General features: G+C 47.9%; 1 protein-coding gene across 1 annotated transcript; it reads right to left on the reverse strand.

The window, feature by feature from the left end:
- Nucleotides 1-2,102: 2,102 nt before the first annotated feature.
- LOC120385930 (zinc finger protein 2 homolog) lies at nt 2,103-27,048 on the reverse strand. The gene is made up of 7 exons (XM_039504535.1): nt 27,010-27,048; nt 22,864-22,977; nt 21,986-22,489; nt 16,015-16,128; nt 6,305-6,808; nt 4,925-5,038; nt 2,103-4,554 (listed from the first exon to the last, which is right to left on the reverse strand). The coding sequence occupies exons 1-7, from the start codon at nt 27,041-27,043 to the stop codon at nt 3,959-3,961; spliced, it is 1,980 nt and encodes a 659-aa protein (XP_039360469.1). The 5' UTR covers nt 27,044-27,048; the 3' UTR covers nt 2,103-3,958.
- Nucleotides 27,049-27,139: the final 91 nt, after the last annotated feature.

The raw sequence follows: 27,139 nt of genomic DNA on the forward strand, positions 1-27,139 counted from the left end.
CCCTACTTATACATCCCAAAATGCCGCTAACCTTCTTGGCAACAAGGGCACACTGTTGACTCATATCCAGCTTCTTGTCCACTGTAACCCCTAGGTCTTTTTCTGCAGAACTGCTGCCTAGCCACTCGGTCCCTAGTCTGTAGCAGTGCATGGGATTCTTCCATCCTAAGTGCAGGACTCTACACTTGCCCTTGTTGAACCTCATCAGATTTCTTTTGGCCCGATCCTCCAATTTGTCTAGGTCCCTTTGTATCCTGTCCTTTCCCTCCAGCGTATCTACCACTCTTCCCAGTTTAGTGTCATCTGCAAACTTGCTGAGGGTACAGTCTACGCCATCCTCCAGATCATTAATGAAGATATTGAACAAAACCAGCCCCAGAACCAACCCTTGAGACACTCTGCTTGAAACCGGCTGCCAACTAGACATGGAGCCATTGATCACTACCTGATGAGCCTGACAATCTAGCCAGCTTTCTATCCACCTTATAGTCCATTCTTTCAGCCCATACTTCTTTAACTTGCTGGCAAGAATACTGTCGGAGACCGTATCAATAGCTTTGCTAAAGTTAAGGAATAACATGTCCACTGCTTTCCCCTCATCCACAGAGCCGGTTATCTCCTCATAGAAGGCAATTAGGTTAGTCAGGCATGACTTGCCCTTGGTGAATCCATGTTGACTGTTCCTGGTCACTTTCCTCTCCTCTAAGTGCTTCAGAATTGATTCCTTGAGGATCTGCTCCAAGATTATTCCAGGGACTGAGGTGAGGCTGTCTGGCCTGTAGTTCCCCGGATCCTCTTTCTTCCCTTTTTAAAAGATGGGCACTACATTAGCCTTTTTCCAGTCATCCAGGACCTCCCCTGATCACCATGAGTTTTCAAAGATAATGGCCAATGGCTCTGCAATCACATCTGCCAACTCCTTTAGCACCCTCAGATGCAGCGCATCCGGCCCCATGGACTTGTGCTCATCCAGCTTTTCTAAATAGTCCCGAACCACTTCTTTCTGCACAGAGGGCTGGTCACCTCCTCCCCATCTGTGCTGCCCAGTGCAGCAGTCTGGGAGCTGACCTTGTTCGAGAAGACAGAGGCAAAAAAAAGCACTGAGTACATTAGCTTTTTCCACATCCTCTGTCACTAGGTTTCCTCCCTCATTCAGTAAGTGGCCCCCATTTTCCTTGACTTTCTTCTTGTTACTCTTAACATCTCTTGCTAGCTGCAACTTCAAGTGTGATTTGGCCTTCCTGATTTCACTCCTGCATGCCTGAGCAGTATTTTTATATAGGTGCCTTCCATTTCTGGAAGTTAGTTTATTTATGGCTCTTCTGCCATAAGCATTGGTGGAAGGGGTCTCACACTATGTGGCAAAGTTTGCAACATGAGAAAAACCTTCTATTCTATTTTCACACTTTTTAATCTTTCAAAGTAGCAGGAGATAGAGACGCGATGCAAAGGCATAAAACACAAGACCAAAACCAAGAGATCAAAGCATAGAATCAGGATTCAACATTCATAGATCCTGCAGTCTGAACTTGGAGCTTGACCCACTCATTTCCTCATGGGTTACCATCACTTGCACAGAATGAAAGTGCTTATTGTCCAACAAGGCAGCGAGATTGGGATCCTTCTGAGGAAGGAATGTCCTCTGAAGGCATCAACTTTTTTTCTTTGCCTCATGAAACTTTGGTTTCAAATGATAAAGGACAATTGTTCTCAATTGAAGTGGCATCTGTTGGGACTCTAATCAATGTCACAGAACTAGGGAGTTGTGTTCTAAACACATTTCTGCTTAGACCGTAGCTCACCATAGCTTTCATCTCTGTGCTGAAAACCAGCAATTACGTGCCTGTGGTTTCTGAGTTCTTGCCAAATCCTTCGTCTTGAGGAGGACAAATTTACATTTCTCTGGAGAAGAATCCTTTACCAGCCCACCCAGAATGTCAGCTGTGCTAGTGAGGAATGACTTCCTCAAACATGCCCAGTTTAATTCTTTAATCTGATAGCACAGGTCTAAATAAGAAATCAGATACAGGCCTGATGAGAATCATTGGACGGTACAAGAGGTTGGGTTCTGTTCAAAGAGAGTTATTTTTCTTTCAGATGACTCACACTGAATATTGATTTTATTTTATACACATTTGCAGCATTACAAAGGGTGAATTCAACAAAAACACCAGTTCTATTTCCCCCACATCTGCATTGCTAAAGGCAGTATTTCCCAAATATTAGGATTAGCTAGGAGATATCTTCAGGAGTAACTTCCTGTAGAAGCTGGGTCACAACTGTATTGAGAACCAAATACATGGGCATTTTGCCTAGTTCCAAATCACTTACCGTGGCACTCTCTCCCTGCGTTATCAGATATAATAATGACTTAAATAACTGACCAACACTGTGATTATACCTAGTTACTTCAGATAGTTGCAGAGTTTGGGGTGTGCTGTTGTTCACCACTGGAGAATTAAAACCACTCCTGTTTCCTTGGTAGCTTATCCCAGAACTGGGAGTATTCTCTCCAGCTGACTGAGCTGCGTTTGAACTTCCCCCATGTCATCATGGAGGAGTGGAGGAAAAGGAAAAATAAAGGAAGAAATGACTATTGAAGCAACTGGTTATTTGACTCAAAGTCCCCAATAAATCTGAACTACATTCTGCCACAGAATACTAATGTCCAGTTGTGTAACCAAACAGCCTTCAGGAAAGAGAGAAAAATCAGGGCCGGATTTACACCTTGTGCTCCTAGGCACAGCATCATCAGTGGCCCCCCTGCCTCCCCATGTGGCCCTGTGACCTCCCCCGCCCAGCAGCCCTGTGTGGCCTGCTCTGCCTCCTAACCTGGCTCCAAGAAGGCTGCTGCAAGAAATGCCCCTGCCACCCGCCTGCCAGCTGTTTGCCGCTGCCCACCGGACCAGTCAGCCTCAGCCAGCTCAAGCTGTTCTGGTGTCACAGTGACCTCTGGTGGGCGAAAGACAAAACTGCAGCATATTTTTGCAGAAAAAAAATTCTGCCTCCCTCGGACAAGAATTCTACACATGCTGCAAATGTCACCTAAGGGGAGGGGCCACGACCTGAGACAAGTGGTGTGTGGGGCATCTCGGCAAGGGACGGGACAGATCAGGAGGCTCCCTCCCTCCTGAGCAGTGCAGCCAGTGGCAGCAGGGTAGCAAAACAGCTCAAAATACTGCAACTTCCAACTGCTAAAAAACCCTGGCAACTGACAGCTAAAAATAGCCCATTGGGCTAGAAAATCGCATACTTGGCAACCTGCCCACTGTGCCTAGTTGGAAATCCAACCCTGCTCACAGAGGTATAAGACATTTTCAGTTTCAGATGGAATGAGATTCTAGAGCAGGTTACATCTGATGACTCAGAATGAGAACCACAGATTTTCCCGTTGCATTCTCCTCTGATCCACTGAAACCTGATTCACACTCAGCACTGTCTCATTATTGTTGAGTTGTGTTATTTACAAAAGTTTTAGCATCAGGATAATGGTTTGTCTAGACTAGGAACAGTGGAGGAGGTTAGGACAAGTCGAGAGAAAAGTGCTACCTGCCCAGACTATTGTACTTGGGTCATGTCAGCGCAGAAAACAGAGTTGTGATTTTCCATCTGGATAGTTCACTCGAGCTGGCTAACTGCAAAAAATGCTAATGGAGACAAGGCCCAGGTAGATTTTACCACAATGCAGCTAACTGAGGTCATTCGTGTTCCCCTCACCTGGGGCTGATGCACATTCCTAGTAAGAGGGACTCACACTCCCACGACTCACAGAGCAAAGCAGCTGGCAGAACGGGGCTTTGGGGATTCCCCCAAAGAAGGGCTAGCTGCAAAAAGCAGAACAGGACAACTCACGTGGGGTACCTGAGCCAACAACCATATAAATGGCACTAACAGCCTTAAAGGCCAAGTGTGGGAAGTACCAAAAATATTAAAGAAAAAAATTTATGTTTTGCCAGCCCTAGACAAGGATTTTATGGTGTTTATCTCCCTGGTGGATTCTCCGATGATAAATAAGGTGTGACCCCTGATGGAAGCTTTTCCCGCACTCACAGCATTCATAGGGTCTCTGTCCTGTGTGGATCCTCTGATGCCTTCCAAGGTCTGAGCGGTAAAGGAAGGTTTTCCCACACTCACAACATTCATAGGGTCGCTCACCGGTGTGGATCCTCTGGTGTCTAATAAGGTGTGAGCGTCGAATGAAGTTTTTCCCACACTCACAGCATTCATAGGGTCTCTCTCCCGTGTGGATTCGCTCATGGTTAATAAGGTGTGAGCGACTTCTGAAGTTTTTCCCACACTCAGGGCACATGTGTTTCCTCTCTCCCATGAGGATTCTCTGCTGCGCTGTGGTTTCCTGGAGGTCCTTGTGATCTTCCTCACAATTGATGGATTTGCCCATTTTCTCCCCTAGCTGGTTTCCCTGCTGCCTTTCCTCATGACTCTTGGACACGTCCCCCTTCGTTCTTTGTGATACTTCCCAGTGCGGATCCACATGCTTAGCATCTTCCTGCTGTGGACTGTGCTCCCCGTTCTCACTCACCATCCCACCATCTCCTGTGACACAGAGAGAAACCTCAGAAGCAGGAACAAAAATGGGGAGAGGAAACCAAGGGTAAGTGCTGGAGAGATGGGGAGAAAATATTAGGAAATGAATTTCCCGAAATTCTTCCCCATAAGGGAAAGAGGAGGGGATCAACTCTGTCTCCACATCCCATCCCAAAGCTGAAGGGAGATTAGGAAGGGAGCTTTGGCCAGGAGTCGCTTAGGATGGGAAGGAAGCCATGAGCGATATCTGCCCCAAGGATATAACACCTGCTGGGGGACAATCCAGAACTCAAACTGCTCTCAAGGGCTTGGTAGGGAATCCCAGCTGTTTTCTTCAGGCACAGACAGTATTTGAGTTGTTGGACTAATGACTCCTCACCTGGGAAGGTTCCTCTCAGGATCTGTCTTTCCTCAGAGCCCTGGAGATCTGAGACCCACAGCTCTTCCCCTCGTTCCAGCTGGGACATCATCTCAGGCTTGGAAACTGGTAACCCTGCTCAGAGGAAAGAATCAAAGGAGATCAGGTGAATTCATGGGACATTTGTCACAAAGAACATGGCCCTTTTTTAACCACTGCTCATTTTAAAGCACCAAAATTCTGTGGCTAGCTCTCCAGGTGCTCTAATGTGCCAGACACTCTGCCTATAAGGGGATTAACCGCTCTCCTACACACACACGACCAGACAGTCCTGCTCAAAGGGGCTCCTAAAACCCAGGGAAAGTAACTCCACATCACAGAAAGCCAAGGGGAAATCACGTTGGAACTGATTCCTACCAACAGAAACCCAAGGATAATGAGACAGTCAGGGAAATGAGCTGGTGGGGCTCAGCACAGTAAGGAATAGGAAGGAGTGGGGATTTCACTGTGTGAGGTATATCAGGGGTGTTGGATATCAGGAGAGCACATGCTGAGGAATTAGGAAATACAGAGAGTCAGGTGTAATGGAAAAAAGTACGAAAATCCCCCAGTGTATGGAGAAAATTACATAATGATAGAACCACAGAAATGTAGGACTGGAAGATCATTTATCCAGCCCATGCACAGAACCATGCACAGAACCACCTGGACAATCCCTGAGAGGTATTTGTCTAAACTGTTCATAAAAACTTTCAACGATGGGGATTCCACAACCTTCTTTGGAAGTGTATTCCAGAGTTTAACTATCCTTGCACTTACAAGTTTTTCCCTAATATCTAACCAAAATCGCCCCTGCTGCAGATTGAGTATGATCTTTCAACCAGTTTTGTGCGCTCACTTTATCATAATTTCATCTAGATCCCATTTCCCTATGAGAAGGGCATGTGGGACTGTGTCAAAGATGTACTAAAATGATGATACATCAAATCTGCTGCTTCTCTGTAATACCCTAGGCCAATCTCCCTGTCAAAGTAGGAAATCAGATTGGTTTGGCATGATTTGTTCTGGACAAATCCATACTGACTATTCTTATAAAGCTTTTATCCTCCAGGTGCTTACAAAAGAGAATGTTTAACAGTATGTTCCAGTCTCTTTCCAGGTATCAAAGAAGAGGGATTGGCTGCAAAAAGCAGAACCGCACAACTCACCTGGGGGAGCTGAGATCACAATGAAGTAAATGGCACTAACAGCCTTAAAGGCCACATGTAGAATTACCATTAATATTAAAGAAAACTATGTTTTGCCAGCCCTAGACAAGGATTTTATGGTGTTTATCTCCCTGGTGGATTCTCTGATGATAAATAAGGTGTGACCCCTGATGGAAGCTTTTCCCACACTCACAGCATTCATAGGGTCTCTGTCCTGTATGGATCCTCTGATGTCTCCTCAGGTCTGAGCAGTAAATGAAGGCTTTCCCACACTCACAACATTCATAGGGGCTCTCGTCTGTGTGGGTTTTCTGATGTCTAATAAGGTCTGAGCGCCGAATGAAGTTTTTCCCACACTCACAGCATTCATAGGGTCTCTCTCCTGTGTGGATTCGCTCATGGTGAATAAGCTGTGAGCGTTTACTGAAGTTTCTCCCGCACTCAAGGCACACGTGTTTCCTCTCTCCCATGAGGATTCTCTGCTGCGCTGTGGTTTCCTGGAAGTCTTTGTGATCTTCCTCACAATTGATGGATTTGTCCATTTTCTCCACTGGCTGGTTTCCCTGCTGCCTCTCCTCATGACTCCTGGACACATCTCCCTTCATTCTTTGTGATACTTCCCAGTGCGGTTCCACATACTCAGCATCTTCCTGCTGTGGACTGTGCTCCCCGTTCTCACTCACCATCCCACCATCTCCTGAGACACAGAGAGAAACTGTAAGGTCTGAGGCCTTTTTCTGTACCCATAATAGGACAGCAGCAGCCATAAGCTAAAAAGCAGGATGTCACATCCTCACATTCCCTCTAAATTATATCAGAATGGTGCAATATGTGGCTATTAAGGAGGTTCCTGTCATAATAGCACCATCACCAGACAAAGAAAACTTTGACAGCATCTGTCTGGCAAGGAATCACCTAACAGATGTGGTTGTGAAATCTATACTTCTTTATTGTTTTGCCTTCATGGTCCCTGCTTCTCCATTGTTTATCTATGTGGTTTTGGGCTGGTTCTTTGATCATTTCTGCCTGATGCATCACTAAGTTTGCAAGATTTAAATAAGCTCAAGTGGTGGGGTTTGATTGGGTAAAGAGTGGTTTCGTTATGGGCGGGGATGGGTGAAATACTGCTTTGTAGGACTTTCATTTACAATGGCTGGTGACAATAGAGCTAAGCAAGACTCAAGTTTCACTATAATAACTGGGGTCCAAAAGGAATTTCTTGGAAACTAACTCCAGGGCACAGCCCAAGATCAGAGCTGCCAGACCTCAACACCCTGCCAACTACATCATGCAGAAGCTGGTGGAGCCGCAGATAACCTGATCCTGGCTGGCCACCAAGAAAAGTTTGTCTGATTATAGGGAGTGGTGACCATTGAATGCTTAGTGTGTGTGTTCTGCTTAGGTAACTGTTAATAAATAGAAGTTAAGGGTATTACTGTGTAGGGCTCTTTCACTAGTAAAAGACCCCGCAAACCTGAAGAAGATTATGCTTAGGGGATTGGGGGAGACGACTCAAATTAACCAGGCTATGCCCTAAGCCCATGGAAGGGTAAAGGTGGGACACTCTAGAGCATGCAGGAAGAGGACCTGAACTAAAAGGGGAGAGGAAACCAGAGTAAGTGCTGGAGAGTTGGGGGAAATATCAAGAAATTAATTCCCCCAAGCTCTTCCCCATAAGGGAGAGAGGAGGGGATCAACTCTGTCTCCACATCCCATCCCAAAGCTCAGGATGAAGGGAGGTTAGGAAGGGAGCTATTGCCACAAATCGCTCAGGATGGGAAGAAAGCCATGAGCGATATCTGCCCTGAGGACATGACACCTGCTGGGGGACAATATGGAACTCAAACTGCTCTCAAGGGCTTGGTAGGGAATCCCAGCTGTTTTCTTCAGGCACAGACAGTATCTGGGTTGCTCTGATGACTCCTCACCGGGACACGTTCCTCTCAGGATCTCTCTTGCCTCAGAGCCCTGGAGATCTGAGACCCACAGCTCTTCCCCTCGTTCCAGCTGGGACATCACCTCAGGTTTGGAAACTGGTAACCCTGCTTAGAGGAAAGAATCAAAGGAGATCAGGTGAATTCATGGGACATTTGTCACAAAGAACATGGCCCTTTTTTAACCACTGCTCATTTTAAAGCACCAAAATTCTGTGGCTAGCTCTCCAGGTGCTCTAAGGTGCCAGACACGCTGCCTATAAGGGGAATAACCACTCTGCTGGCACACACACACGACCAGACACTCCTGCTCAAAGGGGCTCCTAAAACCCAGGGAAAGTAACTCCACATCACAGAAAGCCAAGGGGAAGTCACCTTGGAACTGCTTCCTACCGACAGAGAGACCCAAGGATAATGAGACAGTCAGGGAAACAGGCTGGTGGGGCTCAGCACAGTAAGGAAGGAGATGGGATGTCACCGCATGTGGTATCAGGGGTGTTAGCTATCCGGAGAGCACAGGCTGAGGAGTTAGGGAATATAGCGAGTCAGGTGTAATGGAAAGGAGTACGAAAATCCCCCAGTGTATGGAGATGGTTATAGAGTGACAGAGCCGCAGAAATGTGGGGATGGGAGGGACTTCAAGAGGTCATTTAATCCAGCCCATGCAATGAGGTAAGACCAAGTACACCTAGAACCCGTCCCTGATAGGTATTTGTCTAAGCTGTTCTTAAAAACTTCCAATGATGGGGATTCCACAGCCTGCTTTGGAATCCTATTCCAGAGCTTAACTACCCTTGAGTTACAAGTTTTTCCCTAATATCTAGCCTAAAGCACCCTTGCTGCAGATTATGATCTTTCAACCAGTTTTGTACGTTCACTTTATAATAATTTCATCTAGACCTCATTTCCCTAGTTTCCCTATGAGAATGGCACGTGGGACCATGTCAAAGGATATACCAGGGGTCGGCAACCTTTCAGAAGTGATGTGCCGAGTCTTCATTTATTCACTCTAATTTAAGGTTTCGCGTGCCAGTAATACATTTTAATGTTTTTTAGAAGGTCTCTCTCTATGTCTATATATTATATAACTAAACTAGTGTTCTATTGTAAAATAAACAAGGGTTTCAAAATGTTTAAGAAGCTTCATTTAAAATTAAATTAAAATGTTGATCTTATGCCGCCGGCCTGCTCAGCCCACTGCTGGTCTGGGGTTCTGTTCACCTAGGCCAGCAGCGGGCTGAATGGGGCCTGCGGCGGGGACCCAGCTGGGAAGGGTCTGGCAGCCAGAACCCCAGACCGGCAGTGGGCTGTGCGGGGCCGGCAGCCAGGACCCCAGACCGGCAGCAGGCTGAGCGGCTCAGCCCACTGCCGCTCAGAGGTTCCATCCTCCGGCTCCTGCCAGCCGGGATCCCAGCTGCCGGACCCGCTCAGCCTGCTGCCGGTCTGGGGTCCCGTCCCTGCCCACATACAGTGGGTACCTACCTTCTCCCTGGTTCTGGCCCATTCTCTTCCTCTCTCTGCACTGAGCTGAGGGTGGGAGTGCACTGAGCACAGGGCTGGGGGTGAAGGGTCTGGCCAGGAGCTAGAATGAGGGAGGGGGCTCAGGGTTGGGGCAGGAGGTTTGGGTGTGGGACAGCTCCCATTTGGAGTGGGGGTGCAGGCACTCCCGTTTGGTGCTCAGGGTGGGGGTGGGGATGGGGATGTGCGGGAGGCATGGGATGTGAGGGGGCTGGGGCTGTGGGGGGTGCAAGAGTCAGGGCAGAGGGCTGGGGGCATGTGAGGGGGGTACAGGTGTCAGGGTAGGGGGGCTGGGGATGTGTGGGGGTGCCAGAGTCAGGGCTGGGGTCATGGTGGGGGGTGAAGGAGTCAACAGAGGGCTGGGTGGTACAGGGCTCAGGGCAGGGGCCTGCGTGACTGCCCCCCCCAGAACTCCCAACCCCCCCCCCCACTTGTCCAGACTATCCCCTCCTGGGACCCCACCCCTATCTAAGCCTCCCTGCCCCTTGTCCCCTGACTGCCCCACTAGGACCCTACCCGTCCCCTGACTGCCCCAACCCTTATCCACACCCCCGCACCCAGACAGAACCCCTTGGACTCCCATGACTATCCAACCACTCCCCGCCCCGACAGGACCCCCAGAACTCTAGCCCCATACAACCCCGCCTCCTACCTGCCCCAAGCCCTCTCCACACCCCTACCTCCTGACAGCCCCCAACTCCCGACTCATCCCACCCCCAGCTCCTTGTCTCCTGACCACCCCTCCAGAGACCCCCACCCTAACTGCTCCCCAGGACCCTCCTTGCTCCCTGTCCCCTGACTGCCCTGACCCCATCCAACCCCCTGCGCCCTGACTGCCCCCTCCAGGGACCCCTACCCCTAACCACCCCTGGGATCCCACCCCACCATCCAACCCACCCTGCTCCCTGTCCCTTGACTGCCCCCATCCCTTACCCAACCCCATCCGGCCCCAGCCCCAACCCCCTCACCATGAGGCTCCCCGCTCATCCGGCCGCAGCCCCACCCCACCCCTCCTCTCAGAGTGCTGTGCACGCGGCAGCAGGGCTCCGGATGAGCGGGGAGCGTCTTTCCCTCCCCACGGAGTCAAACGCTGCCCCGCGGGAGCGCGCAGCCCCAGCCCCCAGAGCGCTGCGCGCATGGCGGCAGGGCTCTAGGGGAAGGGGGGGAAGGCGGGGGAGGGGCCGGCGGCTTGCTGCGCTCAGGCCGGCGCTCTGGCCCGGGACTGTGGACCCTGCGGCTTGCCGCGTCGGCAGGATTTTTAATGGCACGTGGAGTCCCAGCAGGCAGCCGCGTGCCATTAAAAATTGGCTCGCGTGCCATCGGTTGCCGACCCCGGGATATACTAACATGAAGATATTGCAAAGTTGCAGGTTCTCTGTAATACCATAAGCCAGTGTAGTTGTTTATTTTTTGTCAAGGTCCAAATATCTTGGTCAAGGGATAGTCAAGATCCAGACTTGAAAGAAAACAATTAAAAAAAACAACCCAATGATAATAAGTAGGGCTGTCGATTAATTGCAGTTAACTCACATGATTAACTAAAAAAAAATTAATCATGATTAAAAAAATTAATCGTGAATAATTGCTGTTTTAATCACACTGTTAAACAATAGAATGTATTAAATGTATTAAATATTTTTCAATATTTTGATATTTTTCTAATTTTCAAATATATTGATTTCAATTACAACACAGAATACGAAGTGTACAGTGCTTACTTTATATTATTATTTATATTATAAATATTTGCACTGTAAAAATAAGTAAAATAGAGTATTTTTCAATTCACCTCATGCAAGTACTGTAGTGCAATCTCTATCATAAGAGTGCAACTTAGAAATGTAGGGTTTTTGGTCACATAACTGTATTCAAAAACAAAACAATTTCAAATTTTAGAGCTTACACATCCCTTCAGTCCTACTTCTTTCGAGTAGAACCCATCATCAGCACAGACACATGTCCTCTGGAATGGTGGTCGAAGCATGAAGGGACATATGAATCTCTGGTGCATCTGGCACATAAATGCCTTGTGACACCGGCTACAACAGTGCCATGCAAATGTCTGTTCTCACTTGCAGGTGACATTGTAAATAAGTGGTCAGCATTATCTCCTGTAAATGGAAACAAATGTGTTTCTCTTAGTGATTGGCTGAGCAAGTGGGAGGACTGAGTGGACTTGTAGGCTCTAAAGTTTTATATTGTTTTATTTTTGAGTGCAGGTTTTTTTGTACATAATTCTAAATTTGCAAGTTTAACTTTCACTGTAAAGAGATTGCACAACAATTCTTTTTTACAGTGCAAATATTAGTAATAAAAAATATAAAGTAAGCACTGTACACTTTGTATTCTGTTATAACTGAAATTAATATATTTGAAAATACAGAAATCATCCAAAAACATGTACATAAATGGTATTCTATTATTGTTTTACAGTGCGATTAATCACAATTAAAAAAATCACGATTACTCACACGATAAAAAAATTAATCTCTTGACAGCCCTAGTAATAAGAAAATAAAAAGATTTCAGGGTCCATAAAAAAGTGTCTGGTGGTCTGGATTTGGCCTATGGTCCACCTATGGACTAGCCCTGCCTTAGGCCAATCTAAGGTTAGTGTGGCCGCAATTCGACGGTATTGGCCTCCGGGCCCTATCCCACAGTGCACCATTGTGACCGCTCTGGACAGCAATCTGAACTCGGATGCACTGGCCAGGTAGACAGGAAAAGCCCCGCGAACTTTTGAATTTTATTTCCTGTTTGCCCAGCATGGAGCTCTGATCAGCACAGGTGACCATGCAGTCCCAAATCCAAAAAGAGCTCCAGCATGGACCATACGGGAGATACTGGATTTGATCGCTGTATGGGGAGACAAATCTGTTCTATCAGAGCTCCGTTACAGAAGACGAAATGCCAAAGCATTTGAAAAAATCTCCAGGCTATGATAGACAGAGGCCACAGCAGGGACTCAGCACAGTGCTGCGTGACAAATGTAGTGGAAAGCCAAAGAATCAAACGGACACTCATGGAGGGAGGGAGGGGGGACCGAGGACTCCAGCTATCCCACAGTTCCCGCAGTCTCCGAAAAGCATTTGCATTCTTGGCTGAGCTCCCAATGCCTGAAGGGTCAAAAACATTGTCGCGGGTGGTTCAGAGAATATGTCGTCAATTTACCCCCCTCCCCCGCCCCGTGAAAGAAAAGGGAAAAAAATCGTTTCTTGACTTTTTTCAATGTCACCGTACGTCTACTGGATGCTGCTGGTAGACGGGGTGCTGCAGCGCTAAACAGCAGCAGCCCTTCCCTGATGGCAGAGAGTACAATAGGACTGATAACCGTCGTCATCATCCCGTGAGTGCTCCTGGCTGGCCTCAGTGAGGTCGGCCGGGGGCACCTGGGCAAAAATGGGAATGACTCCCGGTCATTCCCTTCTTTAAGCTTTGTCTCCTGGAGATTCAGTCCTGCCTGGACTATCATAGCGGCTGGAGGCTGAGCTCCTCTCCCCCCGACCCTTTAATGACTAATGGAGATTCTGTCCTACCTGGACTATCATAGCAGCTGGAGGCTGCCTCTCCCTCATTTTATCTCACTAAAAAGTCAGTGTTTCTTATTCCTGCATTCTTTATTACTTCATCACACAAATGGGGGGATAACTGCCACGGTAGCCCAGGAGGGGTGGGGGAGGAGGGAAGCAACAGGTGGGGTTGTTGCAGGGGCACCCCCTAGAATGGCATGCAGCTCATCATTTCTGCAGGATGTCTGGGGCTCTGACCCAGAGTGTCTGTGCTCTCTGGTTCTTTAGTAGGCTTGCCCCATATTCTAGGCGGGTCTGACTCTATTTTTAGACAAAACGTAAAGAAGGGAATGACCTGGGGAGTCATTCCCATTTTTGTCCCTGCACCCCTGGCCGACCTCAGCGAGGCCAGCCAGGAGCACCCATGACAGCAGCAGACGGTACAATAGGACTGGTAACCGTCATCGCCAATTTCCAAAGCAGCAGATGGTGCAATAGGGCTGGTAACCGTTTCTGCTACCTTACAAAGGCAAATGAATGCTGCCACGTCTGTCAGCAGCATCCAGTACACATACGGTGACAGTGAAAAAAGGCTAAACAGGCTCCATGGTTGCCATGCTATGGCGTCTGCCAGGGCAATCCAGGGAAAAAGGGTGCGAAATGATTGTCTGTCGTTGCTTTCATGGAGGAAGGATTGAGTGACGACATTTACCCAGAATCACCTGTGACACTGTTTTTGCCCCATCATGCATTGGGATCTCAACCCAGAATTCCAATGGCCGGGGGAGACTGCGGGAACTATGGGATAGCTATGGGATAGCTACCCACAATGCAACGCTCTGGAAATCAACGCTGGCCTCGATACATGGACGCACACCGCCGAATTAATGTACTTAGTGTGGCCGCGTGCACTCGACTTTATATAAGCTGTTTCCAAATACCGGTTTCTGTAAAATCGGAATAATCCCATAGTGTAGACATACCCTGAGATATAGCTAGTCCTGTCACTCACTGGGACACTCACTCCCCTTCCTCCCACTGCCCTCAGCCCTCCCTGCTGTGTGGTATTGCCGGGTCGCCAGCACCCCATCAATTTATCCCTCCACTGCTCCCCCTTCTCCTAAAACCTGGTCTACACTGAGAGGCTGGGGGTGGGGTGTCGACCTAAGATACGCAACTTCAGCTACGTGAATAGCGTAGCTGAAGTTGGCGTATCTTAGGTTGATTTACCTGGCCGTGAGGACAGTGGCAAGTCAACCGCGGCCGCTCCCCTGTCGACTCCACTTCTGCCTCTCGCCACGGTGGAGTTCCAAAGTCTACAGCACAGCGATCGGGGATGGAATTCATCGCGTCTACTAGACGCAATAAATTGATCCCCGATAGATCGATTAGCGTAGATGTACCCTAAGAATAGCAACCTCACACTGTCTTCTATCACTGGATGGGCCCAATTGACTCCCACACGCTCCATGTGTTTGGGAAGTGATTACAGCTGACCACCAGTTCTGACACTATTATGGTTCAGCACAACTTTCCGTGTAAAAGGTGACTAATCTAACTGCTCTGAAATCCACCAACTATTGTACTTGGGTCATGTCAGCGCAGAAAACAGAGTTGTGATTTTCCATCTGGATAGTTCACTCGAGCTGGCTAACTGCAAAAAATGCTAATGGAGATAAGGCCCAGGTAGATTTTACCACAATGCAGCTAACTGAGGTCATTCGTGTTCCCCTCACCTGGGGCTGATGCACATTCCTAGTAAGAGGGACTCACACTCCCACGACTCACAGAGCAAAGCAGCTGGCAGAACAGGGCTTTCCCCCAAAGAAGGGCTAGCTGCAAAAAGCAGGACCAGACAACTCACATGGGAGAGCTGAGACCACAATCATGTAAATGGCACTAACAGCCTTAAAGGCCACGTGTAGGAAGTACCAAAAATATTAAAGAAAAAAAATTATGTTTTGCCAGCCCTAGACAAGGATTTTATGGTGTTTATCTCCCTGGTGGATTCGCTGATGATAAATAAGGTGTGACCCCTCATGGAAGCTTTTCCCACACTCACAGCATTCATAGGGTCTCTGTCTCCTGTGGATCCTCTGATGTCTCCTCAGGTCTGAGCAGTAAATGAAGGCTTTCCCGCACTCACAACATTCATAGGGGCTCTCGTCTGTGTGGGTTTTTTGGTGTCTAATAAGGTCTGAGCGCCGAGTGAAGTTTTTCCCACACTCACAGCATTCATAGGGTCTCTCTCCTGTGTGGATTCGCTCATGGTGAATAAGGTGTGAGCGTCTACTGAAGTTTCTCCCGCACTCAGGGCATATGTGTTTCCTCTCTCCCATGAGGATTCTCTGCTGCGCTGTGGTTTCCTGAAGGTCCTTGTGATTTTCCTCACAGTTGCTGGATTTAATCATTTTCTCCACTGGCTGCTTTCCCTGCTGCCCTTCCTCATGACTCCTGGACACGTCCCCCTTCGTTCTTTGTGATACTTCCCAGTGCGGTTCCACATGCTCAGCATCTTCCTGCTGTGGACTGTGCTCCCTGTTCTCACTCACCATCCCACCATCTCCTGAGAGACAGAGAGAAACCTCAGAAGCAGGAACGAAAATGGGAAGAGGAAACCAAGGGTAAGTACTGGAGAGATGGGAGAAAATATCAGAAAATGCATTTCCCCAAATTCTTCTCCATAAGGGAGAGAGGAGGGGTTTCAATTCTGTCTCCACATCCCATCCCAAAGCTCAGGATGAAGGGAGGTTAGGAAGGGAGCTATTGCTGCGTGTTGCTCAGGATGGGAAGGAAGCCATCAGCGATATCTACCCTGAGGATATAACACCTGCTGGGGGACAATCCGGAGCTCAGTGAGCTCTCAAGGGCTTGGTAGGGAATCCCAGCTGTTTTCTTCAGGCACAGACAGTGTTTGAGTTATTGGACTAATGACTCCTCACCTGGGAAGGTTCCTCTCAGGATCTCTCCTTCCTCAGAGCCCTGGAGATCTGAGACCCACAGCTCTTCCCCTCGTTCCAGCTGGGACATCACCTCAGGTTTGGAAACTGGTAACCCTGCTCAGATGAAGGAAAACAAGTGAGATTAGATGAATTCATGGGACATGTCTCACAAAGAGCATGGCCTTTTTTTAACCCCCTACTCATTTTAAAGCACTGAAATTTTGGAGCTAGCTCTCCGGGTAAGGTGCCAGACACTCTGCCTATAAGGGGATTAATTCTCCACTGCTCTGCTGATCCATGGCCAGACACTCCTGCTCAAAGGGGCTCCTAAAACCCAGGGAAAGTAACTCCACATCATGGAAAGCCAAGGGGAAATCACCTTGGAACTGCTTCCTACCGACAGAGAGATGCAAGGATAATGAGACAGTCAGGGAAATGGGCTGGTGGGGCTCCGCACAGTAAGGAATAGGAAGGAGAGGGGATTTCACTGTGTGTGGTATGTCAGGGGTGTTGGATATCAGGAGCGCACATGCGGAGGAGTTAGGGAATATAGCCAGCTGTAATGGAAAAAAAGTATGAAAATCCCCCAGTGTATGGAGAAAATTACAGAATGATAGAACCACAGAAATGTAGGACTGGAAGATCATTTAATCCAGCCCATGCACACAACCAAGTACACCCGGACAATCCCTGAGAGGTATTTGTTTAAGCTGTTCTTAAAAACTTCCAATGATGGGGATTCCACAACCTCCTTTGGAAGTGTATTCTGGAGCTTAACTACCCTTGCACTTACAAGGTTTTCCCTAATATCTAACCTAAATCGCCCCTGCTGCAGATTAAGATGGTATGATCTGTCAACCAGTTTTGTGCGCTCACTTTATAATAATTTCAGCTAGACCCCATTTCCATAGTTTCCCTCTGAGAATGGCATGTGGGACTGTGTCAAAGGATGTACTAAAATGAGGATACACCAAATCTGCTGCTTCTCTGTAATAGCCTAGGCCAATCTCCCTGTCAAAGTAGGAAATCAGGTTGGTTTGGCATGATTTGTTCTGGACAAATCCATACTGACTATTCCTTATAACGCAATCATCCCCCAGGTGCTTACAAACCGATTGTGTAATAACATGTCCCAGGTATACAAGTTGGGCTGACTGGTCTATAACTCCCCAGGTCTCCTTAGTACCGATCTTGAACAAGGGGAACAACCTTTGCCCTTCAGCAGTCCTCTGGGACCTCACCTGTCCTCCGTGAGTTCTCAACGATACTTGCTAAGGGTGCTGAGATTGCCTCAGCTAGTTCCTTAAGTACCTAGGATGAGGGTGGGGAATTAGATAGGATTATAACTCAGTAGCAACAGACTAATTCCTCTGGGAAAGTAAGAATAAGACCATGGGATCTCAGCAGGGACCGACTCAGAGATCCAAGGAGCCTGCAGGGAAGAGAGACTGCGGCTGCTGCTGACAGGGACAGGGGAGCAGGAGCCTCCCCCAGAAGTTTCATTACCAACCGATGATGTCACCAAGCAAATGCACATTAATGCCAGGGAAGGCGTCACCTTAGGAGGACTCAGGAACAGAGGCTGGGGTCACAGTTTGTAGGGAAGAGGGTGGGAGGGAGGGAGGCCCTGAACAGCGGAGAGAGAAGAATGAGAATTGTAATATTTGAAAATATGTGAACTGAAAGTGGACTGTGATCAGAATGGAGTGCAGGCTCTCCACCCATGGGGACTGGGCAGGGATTCTCTCACAACAGGCTCTAGGATCCCCACCCCACCCTCCCGCTCACTAACCCCACCCTCCCCACTTACCTGGTGTCCCTTAGGCCACTCAGAAGTTCAGCTGACCCATCACTCTTTAGGGGTGAAAAAATCCACGCCCCCGAGTGACACAATTAAGCTGACCTAACCCCCAGTGCAGACCGCGCTAGGCCAATGGGAGAACTCTTCCAGCAACCCCTAGCTAGCACCACTTGGGGAGGTGGATTGACTATGGTGAGGAGAGAATCCCTCCCATCCCTCTAGTTCATGTCTATGCTGAAGTGCTACTACGGTGCAGCTGCAGCGCTGTGGCTCTGCTACTGTAGCATTCCCAGTAGACAAGCCCTTAGTCCTAGTTCCCCGAGCCCCCTGGGGTGGAGCTGGAGTGGCTCTGTAATAACGGTGTGTTGTCCTGGATACTGGGATATTTACGGCATGAACACTTTGGTTTACTTCAATAGGGGGCTGGCAGGAAAAGCAGCAGAAAGGGAAGAAGACTGGCTCAAGAGGAGCCACACCTTGGTAAACTCTTAAGGACTGTTAAGAGACAATGTCTGAACAATTAGCTTTGGGCATTCTACTTCCTAGCTCCAGCGATTGTAAAGACATGGATTAGACGAATAGGACCAGAAAATCAACCGGACTGGAGCAGTTAAAAAAGGGACTCCCTCTTGTGATGGGCACGGCTGTTCTGGTGACTGTTTGGGGGAAGAGACAAGACGACCCCGCTGGGGTGTCTGAAGGCCTTAGACCTGCCTCGCTGACCATCCAGGGACACACAGGCGTGAAGACTGTTTGCTATTTTAAAATCCTTTTTCCCCATTGCAAAAATAAAACAGCCTTCTGCACATCAAAGGAGCGTTTGTGTCTATACAGCACTGATCCCAGGCTCCCAATAGTGTCAGCACCCAGCCTGGCCTGCGGGGTAACCACAGCTGGTACGTAGGGTATGGTAGCCCAGGGCCCAGCCGAGGAGAGAAAGAATTGCGGAAACCATAAGTGTAGTTTGACTTCTGTATTTGCGAGGCAGCTCTATTCAGGCCAACAGGACCACGTGGGGTGGGGGGGGGTGGGGGAAGAGGACACAACAAAAATCTGTGCCTGCCCACAGGGGCACCATTTCATATTTGGGAGGGCTGGGGGGAAGAACTTCCACCGTGATTCCAGAGGCTACTTAGGCAACTGAAAACTCTGGTGTTTTTCCACATAAAACTTACAGTGCTCCTGTCAGATATTTCTAATTCCTATATCAAGAAAGAAAATTAAATAAATATTCGACCCACTCAGCTCTAATACTAACATGTTCTGACATCTTGTGGCAAGTCACTTATGGGTCACTGGTTGGGTTTAAAATTGTAATGTCTATTCTTACTCAGATACGCTTACTGAAGTCCGAAGGGGCCATCATGATCATCTAGTCTGACCCCCTGCACATCGCAGGCCACAGAACCTCCACCACCCACCCCAGAGCTCTGGCTGAGTCACTGAAGTCCTCACAACGTGGTTTAAAGATGGAAAGTTACAAATAATTCATCATTTACACTCGTTTAAACCTGCACGTGACCCACGCCCCATACTGCGGAGGAAGCGAAACTCCCCCCAAAGTCGCTGCCAATCTGACCCAAGACAAAATTCCTTCCCAACCACAAATATGGTGATCAGTTAGACCCTGAGCATGTGGGCAAGATCCACCAGGAAGATACCTGGGAGAGAATTCTCTGTAGTAACTCAGAGCCTGTCTCCAGCCATTGGAGATATTTGCTACAGGCAGTCACCGATGGGCCACACACCATTCTAGGCAGTCCTGTCATACCATCCCCTCCATAAACTTATCAAGCTCAGTCTTGAAGCCAGTTTGAGTTTTTGCCCCCACTGCTCCCCTTGGGAGGCTGCTCCAGAACTTCACTCCTCTGATGGTTAGAAACGTTCACTTAATTTCAAGCCTAAACTTGCTGATGGACAGTTTATATCCATTTGTTCTGGGGTCCATATTGGCGCTTAACTCCTCTCCTTCCCTGGTATTTATCCCTCTCCGATGTATTTATAAAGAGCAGTCATATCTCCTCTCAGCCTTCTATTGATTAGACTAAACAAGCCAAGCTCTTTGAGTCTCCTCTCATAAGGTCGGTTTTCCATTTCTCAGATCATCCTAGTAGCCCTTCACTGCACCTGTTCCAGTTTGATTTCATCTTTCTTAAATATGAGAGATCAGAATTGCACACAGTACTGCAGATGAGGTCTCACCACTGCCTTGTATAATGGTACTAACACTTCCCTGTCTCTACTGGAAATACCTCGCCTGATAGATCCCAGGACTGCATTAGCCTTTTTCACAGCTGCATCAAATTGATGGCTCATAGTCATCCTGTGAATAACCAATACACCAAGCTCTTTCTCCTCCACTGTCACTTCCAATTGATAAGTCCCCAGCTTATAGTAAAAATTCTTGTTGTTAGTCCCTAAATACATGATCTTGCACTCTGCCATATTTAATATCATCCCATTTCTATTATTCCAGCGTACAAGGTGATCCAGATCTTCTTGTATGATATTCCGGTTCTCCTCTGCGTTGGCAATACCTCCCAACTTTTGTGACCTGATAGGAACCTCACACTGTCTTCTATCACTGGATGGGCCCAGCTGACTCCCACATGCTCCATGCGTTTGGGAAGGGATTACAGCAGAGCACCAGCTCTGACCCTCTTACGGGTCAGCACGACTTTCTGTTTAGCGACTTTCTGTTTAGACTGATCTCACTGCTCTGAAATCCACATGCGTGCTCAGATTGTCTTGACATCTGCTACTCTCTATGGGCATGCAGGGCATAGTTAGTGGTTCTAATTTGGGGTTATTTGAGCAAGGAGTTCCCCAGATTTTCCCCCAGGTCTCCCCCCTCAAAAGGATCTTTTTATAAAATCCCCGTTTTACAACCTTTTAAACACATCTAGGCTGAAACTATGCTGCTTATTGTCCCCCGACTGACCTCAGTCACTTGGCAGTTATCTCAGCCAGTACCTGGTAACCTCCAGTATTGCCTTGATACAACTGTTTTGGGAACCAAATACATGGGCATTTTGTGTAGTTCAAAGTCACTTAATGTGGAACGCTCTCCCTGGGTTATCTGAGATAATACTGACCTAAATAACTGAACAACGCTGTGATTATGTCCAGTTAGTTGCAGAATGTGGAGTGTGCAGACGTTCACCATCTCAACTGGCGATTTAAAACCACTCCTGTTTCCTTGGTAACGTATCCCAGAACTGGGAGTATTCTCTCCAGCTGACTGAGCTGCACTGAACTTTCCCCATGAAATCTCGGAGGGGTGAGGGAGAAGCAAACGTAAAGGAAGAAATGACTACTGAAGCAAATAGTAATTTGACTCAAAGTCCCCAATAAATCCTAACTACATTTTGCCAGTTGTCTGACCAAATAGCCTTCAAGAGAGAGAAAAATCTACATCTTACGGAGGTATAAGACATTTTCCATTTCAGGTAGAATGAGATTCTAGAGCAGGTTACATCTGATGACTCAGAATGAGAACCACAGATTTTCCCGTTGCATTCTCCTCTGATCCACTGAAACCTGCTTCACACTCAGCGCTGTCTCATTATTGTTGAGTTGTGTTATTTACAAAAGTTTTAGCATCAGGATAATGGTTTGTCTAGACTAGGAAAAGTGGAGGAGGTTAGGACAGGTCGAGAGAAAAGTGCTACCTACCCAGACTATTGTACTTGGGTCATGTCAGCGCAGAAAACAGAGTTGTGATTTTCCATCTGGATAGTTCACTCGAGCTGGCTAACTGCAAAAAATGCTAATGGAGACAAGGCCCAGGTAGATTTTACCACAATGCAGCTAACTGAGGTCATTCGTGTTCCCCTCACCTGGGGCTGATGCACATTCCTAGTAAGAGGGACTCACACTGCCACGACTCAGAGCAAAGCAGCTGGCAGAAAGGGGCTTTGGGGATTCCCCCAAAAAAGGGCTAGCTGCAAAAAGCAGAACCAGACAACTCACTTGGGGGAGCTGAGACCACAATCACGTAAATGGCACTAACAGCCTTAAAGGCCACGTGTGGGAAGTACCAAAAATATTAAAGAAAAAAAATTATGTTTTGCCAGCCCTAGACAAGGATTTTATAGTGTTTATCTCCCTGGTGGATTCTCTGATGATAAATAAGGTGTGACCCCTCATGGAAGCTTTTCCCACACTCACAGCATTCATAGGGTCTCTGTCTCCTGTGGATCCTCTGATGTCTCCTCAGGTCTGAGCAGTAAATGAAGGCTTTCCCGCACTCACAACATTCATAGGGGCTCTCGTCTGTGTGGGTTTTTTGGTGTCTAATAAGGTCTGAGCGCCGAGTGAAGTTTTTCCCACACTCACAGCATTCATAGGGTCTCTCTCCTGTGTGGATTCGCTCATGGTGAATAAGGTGTGAGCGTCTACTGAAGTTTCTCCCGCACTCAGGGCATATGTGTTTCCTCTCTCCCATGAGGATTCTCTGCTGCGCTGTGGTTTCCTGAAGGTCCTTGTGATTTTCCTCACAGTTGCTGGATTTAATCATTTTCTCCACTGGCTGCTTTCCCTGCTGCCCTTCCTCATGACTCCTGGACACGTCCCCCTTCGTTCTTTGTGATACTTCCCAGTGCGGTTCCACATGCTCAGCATCTTCCTGCTGTGGATTGTGCTCCCTGTTCTCACTCACCATCCCACCATCTCCTGAGACACAGAGAGAAAACTCAGAAGCAGGAATGGAAAAGGGGAGAGGAAATCAAGGAGAAGTGCTGGAGAAAAGAGGGATATATTAGGAAATGAATTTCTCCAAATTCTTCCCCAGAGGGGAAAGAGGAGGGGATCATTTCTGTCTCCACATCCCATCCCAAAGCTCAGGATGAAGGGAGGTTAGGAAGGGAGCTATTGCCGCGTGTTGCTCAGGATGGGAAGGAAGCCATCAGCGATATCTGCCCTGAGGATATAACACCTGCTGGGGGACAATCCGGAGCTCAGTGAGCTCTCAAGGGCTTGGTAGGGAATCCCAGCTGTTTTCTTCAGGCACAGACAGTATTTAAGTTGTTGGACTAATGATTCCTCACCTGGGAAGGTTCCTCTCAGGATCTCTCCTTCCTCAGAGCCCTGGAGATCTGAGACCCACAGCTCTTCCCCTCGTTCCAGCTGGGACATCACCTCAGGTTTGGAAACTGGTAACCCTGCTCAGATGAAGGAAAACAAGTGAGATCAGATGAATTCATGGGACATGTCTCACAAAGAGCATGGCCTTTTTTTAACCCCCTACTCATTTTAAAGCACTGAAATTTTGGAGCTATCTCTCCGGGTAAGGTGCCAGACACTCTGCCTATAAGGGGATTAATTCTCCACTGCTCTGCTGATCCATGGCCAGACACTCCTGCTCAAAGGAGCTCCTAAAACCCAGGGAAAGGAACTCCACATCATGGAAAGCCAAGGGGAAATCACCTTGGAACTGCTTCCTACCGACAGAGAGACGCAAGGATATTGAGACAGTCACAGGGAAACTGGGGCTGGTGGGGCTCAGAGCAGTTAAGGGGACATCACTGAGGGCAGTATGTCAGGGTGTTGGATATCAGGAAAGCACTTGCTGAGGAATTAGGGACTATAGTGAGTCAGGCGTAATGGAAAGGAGCATGAAAATCCCCCAGTGTACGGTGAAGGTTATAAAGTGACAGAACCACAGAAACGGAGGGCGGAAAGGGACTTCAAGAGTCACTGAATCCAGCCCGTGCACTGAGGCAGGACCATGTACACCTAGACCACCCCGATAAGTATTTGTTTAAGCCAGTGGTTCTCAACCTGCAGTTCCCGGGCCACTTGTGGCCCAATCAGCACACAGCTGCAGCCCATGTGACAGCCTCAGGGCCATAGAGGTAGTATACATATTGTGCGGATGCAGCCCATGTAACATGCGGCCCACAACAGTAAATAGGTTGAGAACCACTGGTCTAAGCTGTCCTGAAAAGCTTCCAATGATGGGGATTCCACAGTCTCCCTTGGAATCTTGTTTCAGAGCTTAACTACCCTTGTGGTTACAGGTTTTCCCCTAGCGGCAAACCTAAATGACCCTTGCTGCAGATTAAGATTGAGTGTGATCTTTCAACCGGCTGTGCTGCTGTAGGTCTCCTGTGTAGCAGCTTTTTGCCAGCAGGAGAGAGCTCTCCTGCTGGCAAAATAAAACCAACCTCAACAAGTGGCAGCAGCTTTGTCGGCAGGAGAGCGTCTCTCACAGACAAAGTGCTGTCCACCCCGGTGCTTTTCGTCAGTAATTCTTTGGTCGGTTAGGGGGTGTTTTTTTCAAACACCTGATCAACAAAAGTATTACTGCCAAAAGTGCAGTGTGGACACAGCCTCTTTCGGTATCTTTAACAAGGGGAACAACCTTTGCCCTTCAGCAGTCCTCTGAGACCTCACCTGTCTTCCATGAGTTCTCAACGATAATTGCTAATGGTGCTGAGGTTACCTCAGCTAGTTCCTACTGCAAAATAAAACAGCCTTCTGCACACTAAAGGAGCGTTTGTCACTGTACACCACTGATCTCAGGCTCCCAAAAATGTCTGCACTCAGCCTGATCTGTGGGGTAAGCACAGCTGGTGTGCCAGGTATGGTAGCCCAGGGCCCAGTCAAGGAGAGAGAAAACTGCAGAAATCCATTCCACGAGATGGAAAGGCATGAGGCTGACAACTTGCTGTGGGGGGCCGCTTAGAGATCCTGGGAAGGGGACAGAGGTATAGCTAGCTCTGTCACTCAGCAGGACACCCACTCCCCTTCCTCCCACTGCCCTCAGCCCTCCCTGCTGTGTGGTACTGCAGTGTCACCAGCACCCCATCAATTTATCCCCTCCACTGCTCCCTGCTCTCCCTTCTCCTAAGAATAGGAACCTCACACTGTCTTCTAGCAGTGGAATGGCCCAGCTGACTCTCACATTAAAAACTATTTAAAAGTTGACTAATCTAAAAGCTCTGAAATCCACGTGCGTGCTTGGACTGTTTTGACATTTGCTATGGGTATGCAGGGCATGGATAGTGGTTTAAATTTGGTGTTATTTGAGCAAGGAGTTCCTGAGATTCCCTCCCAATCCCCCCTCCCCCCTCCCCAAAAATAACCTTTTTACAACATCCCTGTATTCTTACAACATTATGCACACACCTAGGCCGAAACTGTCCTTCTATTTGTCCCCCGACTGATCTCAGTCACTTGGCATTTATCTCAGCTAGTACGTGGCCTCCACTGCCTCTCTGGGGAAGCAGTATTGAAAATGTTAACTGCAGAATTTGGAATTTCAGATCAGTATGAGCCAAACTGATGAATCGAAGAGACTGAAAAGCACATTCGCAGGAAGACTCAGACTCTTAACCACAGAGAACTTCTTGTCATAAGAACGACCATACTGGGTCAGACCAAAGGTCCACCTAGTCCAGTATCCCGTCTTCCGACAGTGGTCAATGCCAGGTGCCCCAGAGGTAATGAACAGAGCAGGTAATCATCAGGGGATCCACCCCCTGCCATCCATTCCCAGCTTTTGGCAAACAGAGGCTAGGGACACCATCCCTGCCCATCCTGGCTAATAGCCATTGATGGACCTATCCTCCATGAACTTATCTAGTTCTTTTTTGAACCTTGTTGTAGTCTTGGCCTTCACAACATCCTCTGACAAAGAGTTCCACACGTTGACTGTGCATTGTGTGAAAACATACTTCCTTTTGTTTGTTTTAAACCTGCTAGTTATTAATTTCATTTGGTGGCCCCTAGTTCTTGTGTTATAAGAAGGAGTAAATAACACTTCCTTATTTACTTTCTCCACACCAGTCATGATTTTATAGACCTCTATCATATCCCCCCGTAGTCATCTCTTTTCCAAGCTGAAAAGTCCCAAGCTTATTAATCTCTCCTCATATGGAAGCTGTTCCATACCCCTAATCATTTTTGTTGCCCTTTTCTGAATCTTTTCCAATTCCAATATATCTTTTTTGAGATGGGGCAACCACATCTGCACGCAGTATTCAAGATGTAGGCGTACCATGGATTTATATAGAGGCAATATGACATTTTCTGTCTTCTTATCTATCCCTTTCTTAATGATTCCCAACACTGTTCATTTTTTTGACTGCCGCTGCACACTGAGTGGATGTTTTCAGAGAATATCCACAATGACTCCAAGATCTTTCTTGAGTGGTAACAGCTAATTTAGACCCCATCATTTTGTATGTATAGTTGGGATTATGTTTTTCAGCTGTCACAGTATTTAGCTGTCTCTAGGGGACATGCTGTGGCCAATACCGCAGTAACTGTTGTACAGGAGGTCTGAGCACATGACCTAACTTCTGGCCTTTTAATTTATTAATCTATAATAGCTACGAGGAAGGACTAAAAGAACACGCCATTGTTTGTGTTGTGTTCCACAGACTGGAATACCAGCACTGATCTGCATGCACTGCAACTGCATGCACTGTGTCAGCTGTAGCTGTAATTGGACAGTGGAGGACTTAGTTGAAGCAGCTTTGCAGAGCTGTGACTGTGATATGAAGAGAGGTGTATGGGAACCTTGAAGGACCAATTTTCAGAGTAGCAGCCGTGTTAGTCTGTATCTGCAAAAACAACAGGAGTACTTGTGGCACCTTAGAGACTAACAAATTTATTTGAGCATTAGCTTTCGTGGGCTACAGCCCACTTCTTTGGATGCATAGGACCAAGTTTGCCTCATTTTGCCTCATTTCAGTGCTGTGTTGCAGGCTGTGTCAGCAAACGTGCACAAGGGTGTGTTCTTGCCATGAGGACTGTCAGCACTCTGATGGGGTACATGCCAGTTGTCTCCTGGGCTCAGTCAGGGGTACGTGAAGGCAATGACCCAGAAGCAATCCTCGGGGAGGGGGATAAAGGGGTAGAAACATTTTGCAAGTTGGAGATGGTTTGAGTGGAGCGGGCTCAGGGTCTGAGCGTCAGCCAGAGGTGCAGGCAGCTTCTGTTCTTTATGCCAAACCTACACCCGAGTTTTGCCTTATCGAACAGAAGATGTTAGACTTTGTGCTTTACAGCTCCTGAGCTCTGCTCCCAAAGTGTTCTCTAGCAGCAGAGGGTAGAGAGCTAGTGTGTGTGTCACTGGCATGTCACGTGTTGCGGAAACAGGGCAGAGTTAAGGTTGTATTACGGAGATGATGTGAACTTTAACTCTTCATCTCCCCTTCTAATAACCAAGGGACAGAAATCCTTACCCAGAGTGGTCACCTTCTCATAGTTCTCCTGCATGACATCCCAGTAGAGGTCTCTCTGAGCAGGGTCCAGCAGAGCCCACTCTTCCCTGGTGAAATACACAGCCACCTCCTCAAAGGTCACCAGCCCCTG

This window comes from Mauremys reevesii, linkage group 18 (assembly GCF_016161935.1).
Source record: "Mauremys reevesii isolate NIE-2019 linkage group 18, ASM1616193v1, whole genome shotgun sequence".
NCBI classification, from domain to species: domain Eukaryota; kingdom Metazoa; phylum Chordata; order Testudines; family Geoemydidae; genus Mauremys; species Mauremys reevesii.

Bases quoted from the DNA above. Each gene is read 5' to 3' on its own strand.
- LOC120385930 (XM_039504535.1), bottom strand. From the start codon at position 27,043: ATGCAGGAGAACTATGAGAAGGTGACCACTCTGG. The intron at 16,129-21,985 runs GTGAGTGTGGGA...TCATCTGAGCAG, and splicing joins ACAGAGACCCTATGAATGCT to GGTTACCAGTTTCCAAACCT. The intron at 4,555-4,924 runs GTGAGGAGTCAT...TCTGTGTCACAG, and splicing joins CCTGAGAGGAACCTTCCCAG to GAGATGGTGGGATGGTGAGT.